Genomic DNA, 18,679 nt, shown 5'->3' with positions numbered 1-18,679 from the left:
TGACAATAATCGTATATGTTCTGCTTAAAATGGCATCTGAAGTTTTAATTTTAGTCTTTTGGGAGATCCGTAATTATGGTCATCGATTGACTATGCAGAGTTGCAAATAGATTTAGTGTTTAGAAATTATTATTCATGTTTTTATTTAAAAATATGAATTTAATTTTTAAAAAATAATTACGGACATTAAATAAATAAAAAAATAATTTTGAAAAATATTTGGTTTCTTAAAAGAATTTCGAAAAATTTCCCCAAAAACACAGAGTAGAAAATTCTTTTAAGGATAAACATTATACATGTGTGTGCGTGCGTGCGTGCGTGCGTGCGTGCGTGCGTGCGTGCGTGCGTGCGTGCGTGTGTGTGTGTGTGTGTATGTGTGTGTGTGTGTATGTGTGTGTGTGTGTGTGTGTGTGTGTGTAATATATTTATTATATCTTTAATTTAATGTTTTTACAATTAAAATTTGACATTGTAGACAAAGTGAAATACTTATATACTGTTTATAGGCACAAAATAATTTTTATACATTTTCTTGTATTGTATTTAAAACATCACATAATTAAGTTATTTCAATTTTAAAATAAATTACTGAAAATACATGTCTATCATAATTGTATAATATTTGCGTTTAATATTTATGAAACTAATTAAAACTTAAATTACAAGATGGTTATAAATGAGAATTGTGTAAAAACTATATTCATTGAAATATTCTTTTATTAGATTGTTTAAATAATAAAAATTTTGTTAAACAAAAGAGCTTTTAAATATGAATTATTTTATGTATTAAAATATTTATTATGTTGTTATAATATTTATTATGTTATTAAACTTTGAAAGGATCAAACATACAAAGTATATATAATTAACAAATTTGAAAGTACACTAGAAATAAAATTTTGTGCAAAACATTACTAAAATTATATTCGTATATTTATGTTTCTTTATATTTTATATGTAAATATTTTATAATTTCTCTGATAGAAAAATTTTAATTACATTTTGATGAATGTAAAGTTATTAAATTTAACGAAATTTTAATGAATATGAAATGAACCAAATTTTAATTACATTTTGCTGAAAAGATTGTCTGCTTTTAATGAAAAGTAAAAAAGATATTTTAATAAGAATTTAATAGAAAATATAATAAAATTTTAACTAAAATTATTAATGCTATTAACTAAAATTATTAATACCATTTAAGAAAGAAATAAAATTTTTTAATTAAAACAAATTTTTATAAGATTGCAAAGAAAAAATGCAGATATTGTATATTGAATTAAAAATATTTTATTGAAATTATAATGAATTTTTAAATAAAAGTACAATAAAAAATCAGATGGTCTATATTGATGAATTAACTACATTTTTATTCAAATGCCTCCGATTTTTGCGATAATCTATTACTATTTTTTTAATTATAAGTTTAATTTTTTAATAAAATTTTGTTGAAATTTTGATGAAATCACTAATCAAAATGTTGCAAGATAAACATACAGTTTAACAAAATGTTATCACAAATATTGTTTATTAAAATTTTTCCTCTTGGGTTGATGCATCATATTGCACGCGCGTATGTGTGTGTTTGTATGTATGTATGTACGTACGCGAGCGTATGTGTGAATGTGATGTTAAACTGTAAATGTATATATTCTTGTAATATGCACACGCTGCATTTGGATAACGCACACACGATATACCGCAAATAAATAGACCGGAGGAAGCGGAAGTGGTGGGCACTTAAATTATACAGGTGCTCATAGAGTTCCACAAATTTATCCAACACCGTCCCCCTATCATAATCCACAACTAGCATTTTTACTTCCTAGCGCGCAGGTAAGTAGATAACTATATTGAAAGTAATCCTCATGAATCATGCATGCTTTTTATCAGTAAGTTAGCCCGTTCACGTATACATACACATATCTATTACTCACACTATTTTTAAAATGCTTTTGTGTGTTGAAGCGCTATCAAAATCGTATGTATATGTGCAGGAACTGAAAACACCATTATCGTTGAAGTCCACCAGTGCGATGACAACTCGATTTGGCGATTTGACTTTAGGCTCTCCGACTCCGGTGAGAAATACAGAGACGAGTTTTACTCAAAATTCTGACTCCGAGTCACAAGTAGCGAAGATCAACGCTATATTCCCGACAGTCTCGGACACGCATATTCGTCTCTTACTGAAAAAGTAAGTTTCTCATCCACGTAAAGAAATTGTAAGATTTTCTATCTAAAATTCAGTATTCACACGTTTAACATTTTCTATAAACATTAACATTAATATTAATATTAACACATAAAACTATCATACAAATGTATACAAGAAATAGTTGATTTTTCAAGTCTCTTTGATTCGGTTAATCCACGCCCCCGTTCATTCTCTTAATTTGGCACTATGTTAGATCTGGTGCTAAGTCGACAGCCGATATCTTTCAGATACCATAACAGAGCAGCTTTGGTCATGAGTGCTCTCCAGGTGGAAAAGAATCCTCTTTGCGCCCCAGGACCGTGCACACCCGTGGGAGTGCATTCAAATTATGCAATCCCAAGATGGCGTCTACCAGCTCATTCTTTACATACAACATTAACATTGAGTCCGCCTCGCGGAGTTCGGCCAGCCCCTAACTCCCCAAAAATGAAACTTAGGTTTTAGCCTAAACTATACTTCATAGTTGCAGTTTCTCTTTCACCCAGTCTGGATGCTAGATGTTGATATCGTATCTTGTGATAGTTTCCATGGAAGTATATCAGCTCAAAGAGCACTGCCTTTTTTTCTTGCATTGTCATAACTGTCTGGTATATTTCACGCATACACATGACATTATGTAGCGGTAGCATGTACAGAATTATATTTTTCCATACGACACAGTCTTTTGCAGCTACATTGTAGCAATTTGCATATTGCAACGCAATGTTTTGAAACATCATTAAAATGTAGATATGTAATTTTATACAAGAACCTTATATTGCATTTAGGCATGAGTTATTTATCATGTAAAGCTATTTTTGAAAATGCTTGGTAGTAACGATTTCTGCAATTAAAGGAAATTTTTGAATCGAAATATAATTCAATTTTATAATTTTGTATTACAATTTTGTTATAACAAAATTTTTATATTAAATTTTAATATTTGAGATTCCAGGATATTCCAAAAAATGATAACATTATTTAAATTACGAACAATCTGTGGGACGTGTATATAAAATTCAAAATTAATAAAACAATTACATAAATGTAAATTTGCAATTGTACTATTAATAATATATTAACACAAGTATTATATATTACATAATTATATAATAATACATATTATACATATATGTTAGAATACGTTATTAATAGAGCATTGCGAATTTATTTACATAATTATAAATGATTTACGTAATCACTTATTTACATAATTTATTTACATTTTCTTAATTTTTAGTACTTGTATACATATACCTCTCATAAATTATTTGTTAAATGAAAAACACTTTAATTTTTATAGAGTGTTACAAAGTATTATTAAATATATATTATATTGCAATGTTGCAATATTGTATTTAGTTGCTTTTTAGAAATAATATTTCTAAAAGCAGAAATTTTTAACGTTGCTGCAATGTAATAGCAATATTGCGGCAATATTTCACAACATTGTTGCGATGTTGCAACGTTTCTGTAATTTTTCTGTGTGATATGGTTCTTTTAACTATATTTAGATATTAAGTATTAAAGATGCAATCGTTTACATATAGATTGGTCGCGATTTTTTAAAATAATTTATTGTGCACGGTAGCAAATATTATATATTTTAATATATAGGTTCTTATTAATCTTGTTATTCATTTCATTATATTTTTATCGCTTTTCCGCGCGTGAAAAATTAAAAAAAATTTTTGATCAATAATATTGATCTAATTTTATGATGTTTGTTATTTTTTTATCTTTCAGTTCTTCCTGGTTTGCAATAACATAGATGTTGGATAGTATGAAATTTACGCTAACTAGAGTAGGTTGGTTTTTGTTGTATTCATGTTTTGTTTTTGTTTTGTCATTTAATGGCACAAATTGAAGCTTACTGTTAATTAGATGTCATTGATATGTTTGTTGTTTATTGGTATTGTTAAAAGATTTCTAAGGGCATAAAAGAGTTTTTATATACATCTTTGTATTAAAGATACAATATAAAAGGTACCTATATAGCACAGAACATTCCAACATTTCCGTAATATAAGTATTACAATGTTGCTATAATATTGTTGAAATGTTATATTGTATTCTATATGCTGTATATACAATTTTTATATATTGTCTCATCAGAAAGTTGGGTAAGTTAATATTTTTTTTAATATTAAATTAAGTTGCATGAATGAAAAACTAATTTAGTTAAAAGTTATGTTAAGAAAAATTAAGTTATGTTAAAAGTTAATTTTAAACAAAAATTTGTATTTAACCTTTTGTTGCACAGCATATCATGTTTTTTGTTTTTCGTTTATTGTCTCTGAAATTTCAGGTTGGAGATTTGTCGTAGTGCAATATAGCATTAGTATTACAAGCGATCTAAAATTCTCTTGTTACAAATTTTTATGAAAATTGAGAAAATTTTCAAAATTTGTAAAATTTAATAACATATTTGTAATCAGAGTCTTCAAAACCTAAATACAATTTTTTTTTCGGAAATTAATAAAAAACGTTCTCACAGACAATTCGTCATGCTAGATCCGCCATTTTAAATTCTAAAATTTTGAAAAATTGATACCGGATTCATAATCAGCAACCCCGAAAATCACCTAGGGATATAGCTTCAGCAAAACTGGTTTGCTACAAAAATTCGTGCAATAAAAGGTTAATTAGAATATCATAATTTTCTAAAATTTTCTAGATTATTCTAAATAATAATTTGTAAAAAAATAATTGTAATATAAACTTTATTAGCGTAAATTGTTTTTAAAAATATTTTTATGATATTTGAAACAACATTTGTATAACATATTTAAAGAAAGTTAATAAATTAAAATTTGTTTTAAAAATAATTAGTTAAAATTAAAAGTTAACTTTTTTAAAATTGACTAAGTTTGGTTAAAAGTTATTAATTTTTTAAATATATTATTTAACTTTAATTTTTTAGCTATTACCCAACTCTGATTATTGTAGATATATTATACATTAACAATATTTTTCTTAAATATGTTTATGATATTTAAGCATGTTTTAGATATGTGTATTTACATATAAAAGAAAAAAACTCGTTTATCCCAAAATAAGATAAAATTTAAGCATGATAGTATGTGCATGTGCATTCTATCTTAAAAATTTCAAATGAAAGTAATTGGATAGTTCATTTTTTCCATCAAAAAATAGAGATAATTTTGATAAATATTTTCAAATGCCAATCACATGTACATATTATAAACTATTAATTATCAATTTTTTATGTGTTATTAATTTATCAAGTTATAATGTATGATCGAGAGCATTAATGTCATCTGATATGCATTTATAAAAAGACTTTTGATTATCATCTCGTTTATAAATTGAAATAATTAATCTATACTATTAACGCAGAATAGTGATATAGTTTTTCTTTGTATATGAACAATCGATTAATTTTTACAAATTACTGTTATTAATTATATGTTTTATATCATTGATTATTATACATTTTATTAGTATAGAGATTATTTTGCATATGTAGATTTATTTGGTATTTTCTAGGAAAAAAGAAAAAAAAACAAAAAGAGAAATACATATAAATTTTCAATTAGAAAAGAACTACCGTGACTGAATTTTTTTTTGTTGAAATGTAAAAATTATTCTTGGCGATTTTTCCCAAATTAATAACATTATGAGATACAATTTCAAATATTGTAAAGTAATTTATTGAATGCACACCAGACATTACACATTAATGCTATGTATACGAATCACTTTTAAATAAAATTAGATTATTGCTGTTTTAATAATAAATTATAATTTCTATACTATGTTAAAAAATGTATTAAGTCTATATGATATGCAATGCATTATGTTTGTATGTTGCGTACAGACAGTAACGTAGTTATATTAAATATTTATATGTTTGGAATGTATGTACAGGTACCTGAAAAATGTATTTCCAAAAGTGGACGAAACGATATTGCTAGATGTGTTAGAGCAGAGCGATAATAATGTGCAGAAGGCATCTGAAAGGTTAATTGAATTAGGATATGAAAAGCGGAGTCCTACTCTTCCTGTCAGAGCTGTAGCAAAAAAGAAAGAAGAGGAAGAGGTATTGAATTTTTTAAATTGTACATATAACATATAAGTATCTCTCTACTTACGAGAGTATGACCAATAAATATGCTGATAAAAATGAACTAAGCTTTTAATAAAACTAACTAAAAATTCTTTAATCTAAGAGTAGTCCGAATTAAATATTAATTTTATAATAATATTAAACATTATGTTAAGAGTTATATTTTTAAGAAAAATGTTTTTTAAATTATTTGTCGAAGTTAATCTGTGTTTAAAGTAAATATTAATTTTTTAATAATAAAAAATAACATTTTATATTGACAACTAATTAAAAATCTTTCTTATTTGGCCATAGCTAGATTCTTAGTGCTAATATTTCTTGTGTGATTGTACAATATTTTAAATTTGTCAAACTGTGCTTCGAATAAATTTTTAATTTTTAATTCTTTCAGCATTAGAAAATTGATCGATTTATAAAAACTAAGTAACAATTTTAACGTAAAGAATAATTATTTCTTATAATAATTATTATTTCTTATAATAATCTTCCCTGTAAAAAAATTTATTGTGAAAAATATGTCAATCAGAATTTGATCTGGATTTTTCTACTTTTCGGATTTGGAATTTTAGTCTATATGAACACTAAAGCTGCGATCAACATAATGCTACAAATGCTTCGAAGCATTTGACTGACTAATAAAAACAAATAATTTTATGAATTGATCTACTGAAGAATGCTTCGAAGCGTTCGTAGCTTCAAGTTGACTATAAGCCTAAAGGTTTCAGCAGCGATTTTGCGACGCATGATGTGCAATATTCAATGAGAGCTGTTTTTTTTAAAGTCTGCTGGAGCTTGTAAGACATGTAGTGATATTCAATGAATTGCAATTTGATGAACTGGATATAAAATTACACAAGAAATGATAAGAAATATCAATTGAAAGATTCAATTATGATCGAATAAAGTTTATCTTTAATTGTTTTTAATTATTTTTAGTTATGTTTTTACATATTGGTCAATAGTTCCAATAGTTATTGATTATATATATAATTGCTTTATTCTCTTCAGCAAATTACAGCCCAGAAGGGGACTTGGTTTACATAAAATCTACCCATTCGTCTATCCATCCATCTCTATTCGTTTAATCTATTATCTCCTATTATCCTATCTCCTCTCTAACCACCCTTTCTCTTCCTGCAGTTTATCCTTTTAACTTATTTTTTTTAACATAAACTTTAATGTACAAAAATAAATACAAGAACAAATATAACCAGATATAAACATACGAAAGAAATATGACAGATCCAACATCCTACAAAACACTCTGTTAACTTAAGTGGGCTAGATATTATATTCTATTATTTTACTATATACTATTATCACAGATCTCTCTATTTTTCCTTACAGTCTTTACAGTCTTCTTTTCTATTCTATTTGTACTATCTGTCTCTTATATCATAACCTATCTCTTATATACTTAATACTAAAAACTATTACATACTACTACTTAATACTACTACTACTTTACCTTAACATTGATTTAGCATTTACTCCTTGGGCCCTTACTTCCTCATTCGTTCCTTGAATATTCCGATTTCCTTATTATCTCTAGTCTTTCCTTCTCTCTCCAAAACTTACTCAATATCTCTTCTTTTTCTCTATCTAATTCATCGCTCCTAATCCTTTCCGTTCTTTCTTCCTTGTTCTTACCTAGATCTTTAAACCAACCGCTCGCAACTTCGCAATCTTCTATAAAATGTATTAACTGATTCCTACCTTTTTTACAGAATACACATACTCTCCTCTTTTCTTCAAGCCAGTACTTATTGTATTCCTCCATATTTCCGCATCTCAATCTAACTAGCGCTCTTACATCTATAGTACTATACTACTTTTATTTTTATTTTCAAGATTTTTCCTACACAAATACTTGGGTTTAATAGCTATCATATCTGTGTCTTTTTCTCTATAACTTGTATTATATTTCGCGTGTCTGAATCTACTATCTTTCTTTTGTTTTTGTATATCTCTATCCCTATTCTCTAATTCTTTGGCTAAGTTTCTTTCCCTTTTCTGTCCTAACATATCTATAGCCTTTGCAGTTATTGATTATATTAATAATTATAATCTTTAAAAAAAAATCTGTATTATATCCTATTGATTTTATTATAATCATTATATTCATATTATAATCCTATTAATTATAATCATTATATTAAGAATTATGATTTAAAAAAAATTTTTTTTGTGTTACTATATATTCTAAATACCATAATCATTTTTAATAAAATAATTATTTTACATAAATTAGATCTTTACGTGAAATTTAAATGCTATTTAATTTATGATTAATTTGATTTATAACTGATTTATGAAAGTTGGAGAATATAACTCCGTTGTAAGTAGATAGATATCTATATATTATTACTACATATTAAAAAATTTTTTTTAGGTACGTGATGAGCCAACTGCACCTACGCCACCTCCGCGCATAAAAAGTTTGGAAGAGAAGAATAAGTGTACGTATTCGTTTAGATATCTTTTTTCTTTTACATATGGAGATAAATACACTAAGAAAGAATATGTGTAGTGAAAATACGTTTAATGGAAAAATATAAGAATCTACCAGATCGAATTCTGTTACTTGCCATGGAAAGTGTAGATTATGATGAAGAAAGAGCAATAACTATATTAGATATAGTAATGGCAGAAGAAGCTACTCGACCATTATGTACTTCTAGCAGCCAAAGGTAATGTTTTATTTTTCAACAATATATACGAAATCGTAAAATGTATCTATATGTAAATGCATATATAAATGTGTAAGAAAAAATTTAACAAGTAATTTTAGATGAAAATTTAGAATAACAAAATTATAATTAACCCATTTCTTCCCAAGCGGACATTTTACTATCGATTGACTTTTTGTCTAGAAAAAGTAGTTTTCTAGCTCGAAATGTAACGAAACTATTATTCCTGAAGGAAAAAAACCTTGATTTTTCAGAATCTGTGGTTGTTTTTTCAAAATTTTTAATGGAAAATTAAATATGGCGACTTAAACATTGCTAAATATTTTGGAAAGTACATTACTTTATTGCTACAACTCATCACCTAAAATTTTATCTATTTAACTTGAAAATGGGTGTATAACATTATTTTGGGATCAGTGATGATAATGTGATGTATCCAAATATTTTATATGAGATTTTCCAAGATGGCGGATGTAAAATTACTGCCGAAAGTGACAAATTTACGAAAATAATGAATATCGTGCAAGTATACGTTTCCTATGTTTTTGGGACCGCCGAATAATAAAATTGAGTTTATTTTTTATTTCATATAATGATTTTTTTTTTTAAGCTTTTGTCAGCAATTTTTAATAATAGTACTTTCCACAATCTTGTATTTTTTAGTATACACTGGGCGAAGTCTAACTTTCCAGTTAAAAAAATATTATTAGTTGTTATTAAGTAAAAAATAATTAAAGCAATGCATTTACAGCGTGCATATTTCAGCGCAAATAATACAAAAACCTTATACGTCACAATAAATATTTATTTTTAAACCTGCGTTACGTACAATATAATTATTAAACTATATTAATATTCGTAGGCTCCAGTAATTAATAACAGTCAAGAAATATTAAAAGCCAATGAGAGCCGGCACAGGATATTTTTGTGCAGTATGAACTATTTTTATTATTGATCAATTCGCTTTTAGGCGTTTGCAATGCAAACTACATTAATTACAATAATATAAAGCGCAACAACATTGAGTACATTATTACAATTCGCTTTAGTAAATTATTACAGATGTTTCGACTTCATGTTTGAGTTCTCTTCAGTGATAAAATCTATATTACTGTTGTCTCTAATTGTAATAGTCATTTCAGTTACTTTTAGTTGTTATTATGGAGAAATACATGTTTGTCAATTTGCATCGCGTTTTGTTCGAATTATGCATGATTGATGCTGCAGGTGACATGATCCCGTTAGATAAAGATATTCTTTAAGTGTTTATCTTTGTCGCAAACCGAAAATGAATATAATTATTGTATAAGTTTTTAGTTTGAAATTTTGACACATGAAATCTTTATTCTTACATTCTGTATTATTTGTGAAATATGCATGTGTTGTAAATGCATTTGGTTGCATTGATTTTTATTATTTGTAATTCTAATTATTTAAATATCTACTTAATAAAAAATTTAATAGATAAAAAATATACTGAAGCGCGCAATTCTTTAAATAATTGTAATTAAAAAACAAAGCTTTAATTGCAATTTTGTTATTTTTAATTTTTATCTTGTTTTATCATTAAAAATGATTCATTAAAAAATTGTTTCTCACCTGTTGCCCAATACTTATATATGCAGGATGATTTCTAAGGATAAAAATTTATTCTTTGTGTTATGTTAAAAAAAAACTGCTTTTTACGTTTTCTATACGACTAGCTGTTATCGAATTAAAATACAAAATTTAAATTAAAAATTATTGTGATAAATCCTGAGTAGCAATAATTTTAACTTGAAAACGGTTAAAAAACAATTTTTGTACAGTTTTAGTTTGAATTTTGTAAAAAAATAGTTAAACTTGGAAAAACAAATGTACTTTTTTTTATTTAAAAAATTTAATACAGTTACTCGTACACACGGCCCTAAACTGGATCTAAATATATTTCTCTGATACTAAAAAATAGTTCTTAATGTACGTACATTATCAGTTTCAATAAAATATTTTTAAATTTAAAACAATTTCAAAAATATTTTTGAAATATTCGTTTTTTTCCCCCCAATTTTTATATCATGCATTTTGAAAATAAAGTACTTTAGGATTTATGTTTATAGGAACTTTTATTCATAAAATAAACCAAGAAATGTCTTGAATTTTTTGTACTTAAAAATTATTTTGCGTGCGCGCACACACACAATTTTTTCTTACAAGTTTTTTTGTGTGAAACATTGTAGCAGTAAAAGTGATGAACGGAAAGATAGTCCACCAGTGACAGAAGCTATAAAATTAACAGCATCTCCAATTAAAAAGATAAATAAAGATATGGAAACTGAAAAGTTGAAACGATCCAAAACTAAGACTGAGATACCGAAGTAAGGCATTAAGATTATATGTCATTATCTTGATAACACTTATCTACTGTAAACTTGTTTGTTTTTAGATAACAATATTTTTTAATTTATAATTATTTTATAATAATTTAATAATTAGATTACACACACACACGCACGCACACACAGTAGAATTATAATAACATAATAATTTAATAATATTTTATTAATAAAACTCACTCTGTACATAATAAAATATTGCATTAGAGTTTCTCGTGGAACCAGTACCACGGAGGATAAAGAATATAAATCCCCGTATTTAACAAAACCAGTGGGCTCAAACTCGGATTTAGCAAGGGGAGCGAATAATGATCTGCTGTTGTACGTTACATGCAATTTTGTTATTTTTTTATTTGTAATATGATAGTTTTATAAACATTAAGTAAACAAAAATTACAGGCCCGATTACGCACCATGGTCGGGGCCGGATCCAAATTTGTTGACCAAGCAACCATTGTCAAGATCGCTTGCAGTAGGGCACGATGCAAGTTTAGTTTCTACCCGTAATTGTCTTGCTAAAGGTGCCCAGTCCGAATTGCGAAAAGGACCATTAAGGGGATTGGCCCAAGGTTCTATTTATTCGCAAAGGAATGCAACTAATACAGAGAGTCGTGGTAAATGAAACATGTGCAATTGTTTCTCTTTTGATATTTTTACGTTTATCACGTAATTAGATCGTAATTTTTAGTAACAATTGTATAACTAGACGTCTTTAGAATGTTATTTATTTTTAAGTTTTTATATTTTTTATCAATTCGCATATTATATCAAGAATCCGATCTGTTTTTATACAATGCAATAAAGATTTATATTTTGTTCATATTTTACATATATTTGTGATTTAGTAAAATTAACCCTTTTACGCTCAAATGCACAAAATTTTTTCGTAAACTTTGACGGCGTAGACTTCGTATAAAACGGACAAACTTTTTATCAAATAATAATTTATCAATAATTTCTAGAGGGTTTTGAGTGTGCTCTTTCGAATGCTGCCGCGAAAAATTGAAAAAAATGTCAAGAACATCGAATTTCTGAGCTTTTTTTCAAAAAAGGATTTTTTTTCGAGTAAAATTTTTTTAAAAGTGGATTTTCTTTATCGTAACGGGTTGGGATTAAAATTGGAACTGCATAAAGCGTGCACTTTTTAGTTGTAAAAAGTGCACGTTTTATGCAGTTCCGATCCTAATCCAAATCCGTTACAATAAAGAGAATCCAATTTTTTTTAAATTTTACATTTAAAAAATCGTGCTTTTTTAAAAAAAGTTTAGAAACTCGATGTTCTTGACATTTTTCTCAATTTTTCGCGGCGGCATTCGAAAGAGCACACTCAAAACCCCCTAGAAAAGTACTCTTTGATAAAAAGTTTGTCCGTTTTATACAGAGTCTACGTCGTCAAAGTTTACAAAAAAATTGTGTGCATTTGAGCGTTAAAGGGTTAAACAACAAATATACTGATTATTATTTTAGATTGTTATGTATTATTAAGCTATAATAAATGAGTTCATTTTTCTTAGAAATTTAATTTACATTTATTGCATGAGCCGTTTAGAAAGTGAGTAGAAAGTGAAACATAGACAAGAAACTTCATTAAATCACAATCTATTTTGACGAAGAATGCAAATACATGAGATGTAAAATGTATTTCGATTTTGCTAAAAACTATGAAATCTAGCTTATTTCATCATTAAACAAATATATAACTCAATCAGCCCGTGTTGTAAATTTATGCCAGATGAAAGTAAAAGACTTACAAATTTAAAAAGTGAGACAATTTGTACAGTAAATGTATGCAAATAAAAGCGAACGTATGTTAATCATAGCTTGTAAACCGACAACAATGAACTAACTAAACGATTGCGCGCATTGAATCACTTTTGTACTCTGTAAGGCGAGAGAGCATAAATGGAGTGCGCATGAATAGGACAGAGTGGGAAGAGCCTTACTTGCTGTCGTACATATGGCGCGCTTGGGCCCATAGTTACTATCTCATTGTCAGGTTAGGCACTATACATACACTATGTCATATTCCATTTAATTGTGGCAAATTGTGCTCGAATATTAACCTGTGTCGATTTGTGTCTTTTAAAAACAGCCAATATTTATTTGTTATTATCTATCTGCCTTTACTTGTTTTTCTTTAAAGTTAATGGTGTTACCAAACATCTGGTAATAGTTTTAGGCTTCATTGTAAAACTACAATTTTGTGAATACTAATGGAAAATTGGGTAATTATTTGCATTAGCGATTCCTCACCGATTTTTATGACCTTCAAATATGTTGTCAAGGTCATTATTCTGAACAACTTTTCCCTATACATGTTATCGCCGCTCGACCTTAGTTTTTGTATTATATATAAAAAATTATTTAAAAAATTTAATAAATACGATACTTACGGGTAGCTCCGATAACCTTAACCATAACATGTGGTCAAGGTCATCCTTCTGAGTGACCTTGAAAAGATTTTAACCGTCGCTCGTGATTTATTTGAAAGTTTACAACAAAAAAAGTTTTATAAATCCGATACATAATATTGGTTTTAGATCAGTGCTCAACGTTAGTTGCCCTTTTCGAGCAGATTTCAGAGGCGACGCCTACCGTCTCCCCACTACCGCTCGTTGACGGCCGAGCCGCCGAACGCACGTGAACGCCTCAGGCGCATCCCTATAAAGAAGTATACTGGAGAATCGTATTTAAAATATTTTTCTCGTTGAAAATTTTTTATTTTTATTAAATAATTGAATATTAATAATTTTATTATTAATATATGTTATGTATATAAAACTATTTTACATATATAAAATATGTTATCATAATATATTTTGATAAACTATAATTACAATTTTGACAATAGCTTTCCACATCACCGCAGTACGGCCCGCTGGGGAAATTACCATTTTAAAAAACGTATCAAACAATAGTACCTTACGAGTGATGTGGAAAGCTATTGTTAAAATTGTAATTATATTTTATCAGAAATATATTATGATAACATATTTTATATATGTAAAATAGTTTTATATACATAATATATATTAATAATAAAATTATTAATATTTAATTATTTAATAAAAATAAAAAGTGTTTAACAAGAGAAATATTTTAGGTACGACCCCCAGTATACTTCTTTATCGCAACGCGCCTGAAGCGTTCGCATGCGATCGGCGCGGCGGCTCGGCCATCAAGGTCGCGAGCGGTAGTGGGGAACGGTAGGCGTCGCCTCTGAAATCTGCCCGAAAAGGACAACTAACGGTGAGCACTGCTTTAGGTAAAGAACCGGTCTCCTATCTCCGTGGCACAGAACAATGTGTAAACGATTGTAGCGACTTCTCCCCAGCAGAGTTGCCAGATTTTGCCGGATTGCCCGGCAGGATAGGCCGACGCATGCGCTTACGAGTTGAAATACAGTAACGTATCACAAATCTGCAGACTCTTGTGACTACACACACAGGTGCGCGTGGATAAGTAGAGAGTAGAATGTTCACATAATGATGAAAAATACACATTTTTCTGTAATTAAGAAAAATATTTTATTTGGCAAAAATAATACTGGGGCTCGATTCTTGAATTTATTTGCAAGAAAACGTATGAATACCCGCAAATACCCACTTTAACAGAAAAGTTGTAAGTTTATTGGTTGAAAGCCATACGATAGCCAATAAATTTTCAACTTTTCTGTAAGAACAGAATTTGCGAATACGTTTCTCTTGCGAATGAATTCAAGAATCGGGGCCCTGAGGTTCTCTGTACTGAGAGTACTGGGCCCGCCAAAATTAAGCGCCCATAATACACATAACTGTATTTGCCATCCATCACACATGCGCGGCTTGGCCCATGGAGGGGGTCTGGCAGCACTGCTCCCCAGTCTGGTATAGCAGAGAACGCGTGGGCGGGGGAGGGGTTCCGAATGATGACCTTGATAACATATTTGAAAGTCATCAAAATCGATGAGGAATCGCTAATGTAAATAATTACCGAAAATTGCATTTGTAACGCGAAATCGAGTTGTTTGACGGGTATTTCAATAACTATACTGGTTACATTATCTGTTGACACTGGTGACCAGCACAAGTAGTAAGACAATGTAAGGATTACTCCTGTACAAACCAGACAAAAACTTGTCTGCTCCGTTTATACTCTTTCGTCGTATAGAGTTTACTTTTAAATATTTTCTTGTTTACATGCTAAGGTATGGGATTGCTTGACGATTTTTTTTAAATACAATAATTATCATATTTATCCTAGTTTTCTGATTTAAATATCAATTATATGATTTAAATACTTCAATATATAGAAGATATTTCTTTATTCAGAACATTTATACAATATGGAAACAATTAATCACATAAAGAGAATTTTTTTAGAATTGAGTAGAGTTGGATAAGTTATGTCTTTTAATGTTTTATAAGAATTAAAATAAATTGCTTATAATTAATTATGTTAGATGTTGCATGAATAAAAACTATTTCGGTTAAAATTTGTGTTAAGATTAAATTAAAGTTAATTTAAGAACCATTAATATTAAATTAAAATTAAATTACTCTAAATGACAAAACAATTATAATGCTGATTATAATATCAAATTTAATATTTTTCTCAATTAAACTTATGTAAACAAGTAAATATTGTTTTTTATGTAAGAATGTATTTTTTTTTACAATTTTTTAATATAAGTTTAATTTTAAGAAAAACATTAATAAGTTAAAGTTGATGTAGTTTGAAAATAATTAATTAATGTTAAAAACTTTATTTAAAACTTATTTAAAATAAATTTATAAGTTATTAGCAACTTTTAATTTTTAATTTTAGTTACTATCCAACTCTGCTAATCGATTAGATTTAGATTCGCTATTTTATTGTAAGAAGCACAACTTTCTTACTATACATCTAGAAATTTAAATAAAATAAGTAAATAATTTACAAATTTGATTTTGTACTATATTCTTTAAAAGCAAAGTTTTAAAATTTAAAATTATGATTTAATAATATATATTAATAATTTTTTATAAAAATAATTAAAGTAAAATATATGTTTATATTATATTTTATTATAAGTATCAGTTTCAGTTTGTAATATACATTTTTTCTGATTACAATTGCATAATAATAATTTAATTCTCAGCAGGATAATTATATTTTTTAAACTTTATGAAGCGTACATAAAAAAACACTGCAATAAATAAGATTAATATAGCCTTACACACATAGTCATATAATTGGCATCAAAAGCTTGAAGAATATATGATACCTGCTGACAATCATCACTTGTGTATTGTTAATGATTTCATAATTTATTATTAAGAACGAATATATTATTTATTATTTGTAAAATACATTTAAAACGTCAAGTAATTAAATGTCTTATTATGTGAAGAAGAAAAGCTAGAGACTTTTCTGTGGAATGGTCTTTCTCGTCCAATAATCGGCTCGTGCATGTTTAGACCCGTCCTTTTTTGCGCTTAAAAGGAATGTACTGGGTGTTCCGAAAGTATTCGAATATATATTATTTTTAACTATGGATCGTGTTATTCGCAAAAATTTTTTAATTTTTCAATATAATGAAAGAGATATAGTATAATTTTTAATTAATAATGAAGAATGAACAAACTTTTAAATATATCTCAAAGATTATTTTTTAGAATAAAAAAATAACCCTCTTATGTTTTGTGTATTTAATTTTAGCTTGAAACACATGTATAATACAAAGTTTTTCTAAGATTTTAAAATCTCAAAAGAAAAGTATGTAAAAAAACTTAGCGAGATATTATGGAAAATACGTCCTTTCCAATAAACTTTTTGGAGGTTCTTAATAAAATTTCTTTATAAAACTATACCTCTAGAAAAAATAAACTCCTAAATACTATACAAAACGCTGCCTGTTCTTTGATAGCTTTGTAAAAAAATCAATATATATTTTATAAGAGTATGTATAAAAATATAAAACTAACTTAATTTAATTTTATAATACAATACCAAAAAACAAACATTTTCATTTTTTAATACAAACTTTGAATTTTCTTAGACAAAGGTCAGAACTTTCAAAAAGAATTTTTTAGCTTGACAACTACAGTTAAAAGGATATTAGATGGTTTTGACACACTCTGACTAACCGCAATAAAAACAATAGAGAAAAATTATTAGATTAAAATTTATAAATTATATAACAGATTGAAAGAATTTATCTTTTATAATAATTGTTATGATATACGACTCATTAATAATTCTTAATAAGTCATTCAAGTAAAAAAATTTTGGAGAAATTTTGATGAAATTTCAAGGAATAGTTTATGCAATGAAATTTTAATTATATTTTGCTAAGATTATTTTTTGCATATAATGTATGTATCACACTTCAAAACATTACCAGCAGCAATGCAATAACAGTATTCTACAAAAAAATTTATAAATTATTTTATTATTACATAAAATTGCGTTTTGTACTTATTTGCAAATTTGATAAGGAAGTACTATTATAAACTAAATCAAATTTTGTATATGTATACTAATAAAACTCTTTATTAATATTTATACAAAAATTTACACAAAATTTATTTAGATCTATTTACTTTAAAAGTTATTTACCTAAAACTCCATCAAAATAAGGTTATTTTCGTTGCATAAATTATTATAAGTCAAATTTTTCGTTTTGTTTTTTGTAACTAGTTTCAGAACAAAAATTCGGTTATTTACAAATAAAATTTTTTATTGTTGATAAAGAAAAAAGATACAAGCTAAGAAACAAGCTAAGTCTTTAAATTTTGATAACTTTTAGTTGTGGTTTATGTTATAGTCAAAATAACCTTAATGAAAAATAGATGATATTTTAATGAGAATTTAATAAAATTTTTAAAAAATAAAAAGATTTTAAGAAATTTTTTATGAAATTGTAACAAAAAAGAGCAGATACTATAATATATGTATATAAGATATTTTGTATAATAAATTAATCACATTTTATTGAAACTATGAATTTTCTATGAAAATTTTAAAGGATCAAAATGTTTCACAATAAACACACATAAAATTTAACAAAATATTAAAATTTCATCAAAATTCAAGTTTTTCGACCAGGGATGTTATTCCGTACAACTATCGATGTCGGTAAGTGTCGTTGCGCATATTTTTTCATATATCAAAATACGTGCGTAAAGACACTCAACGACATCGATAGTTGTCGGTAAGTGATTACGGAATAGCAGCCCAGTAGTGCGATTCTGTAACTCGTTAAAAGGTATCGGTATCGTTATTGCAGTTGTTGCGCAGATATTTTATATGGTAAAAAAGCTACGCAACGACAGTATAATGATATTGACACCTCTTAACGAGTTACAGA

General features: G+C 27.1%; 1 protein-coding gene across 4 annotated transcripts in view; it reads left to right on the top strand.

Moving 5' to 3' along the window:
• LOC105832416 overlaps positions 1-18,679 on the top strand; it is a 35,240-nt gene that overhangs the window by 8,031 nt on the left and 8,530 nt on the right. The window contains exons 3-11 of one of the 4 annotated variants that reach the window (XM_036284877.1): positions 1,714-1,836; positions 1,998-2,197; positions 2,446-2,655; positions 6,089-6,260; positions 8,680-8,746; positions 8,818-8,977; positions 11,194-11,331; positions 11,557-11,670; positions 11,749-11,963. In XM_036284877.1, coding sequence (XP_036140770.1) covers positions 1,714-1,836; positions 1,998-2,197; positions 2,446-2,655; positions 6,089-6,260; positions 8,680-8,746; positions 8,818-8,977; positions 11,194-11,331; positions 11,557-11,670; positions 11,749-11,963 — 1,399 coding nt within the window. Of the gene's footprint in view, positions 1-1,713; positions 1,837-1,997; positions 2,198-2,445; positions 2,656-6,088; positions 6,261-8,679; positions 8,747-8,817; positions 8,978-11,193; positions 11,332-11,556; positions 11,671-11,748; positions 12,177-18,679 lie in introns of those variants that run through there. The other 3 variants (XM_012673332.3, XM_036284879.1, XM_036284878.1) reach the window with 3 other exon arrangements.

The sequence above is a fragment of the Monomorium pharaonis genome, chromosome 3 (genome assembly GCF_013373865.1).
Source record: "Monomorium pharaonis isolate MP-MQ-018 chromosome 3, ASM1337386v2, whole genome shotgun sequence".
NCBI lineage: Eukaryota > Metazoa > Arthropoda > Insecta > Hymenoptera > Formicidae > Monomorium > Monomorium pharaonis.
Note: the sequence above shows the minus strand (reverse complement) of the source record. Positions and strands in the feature narration are given on the sequence as shown.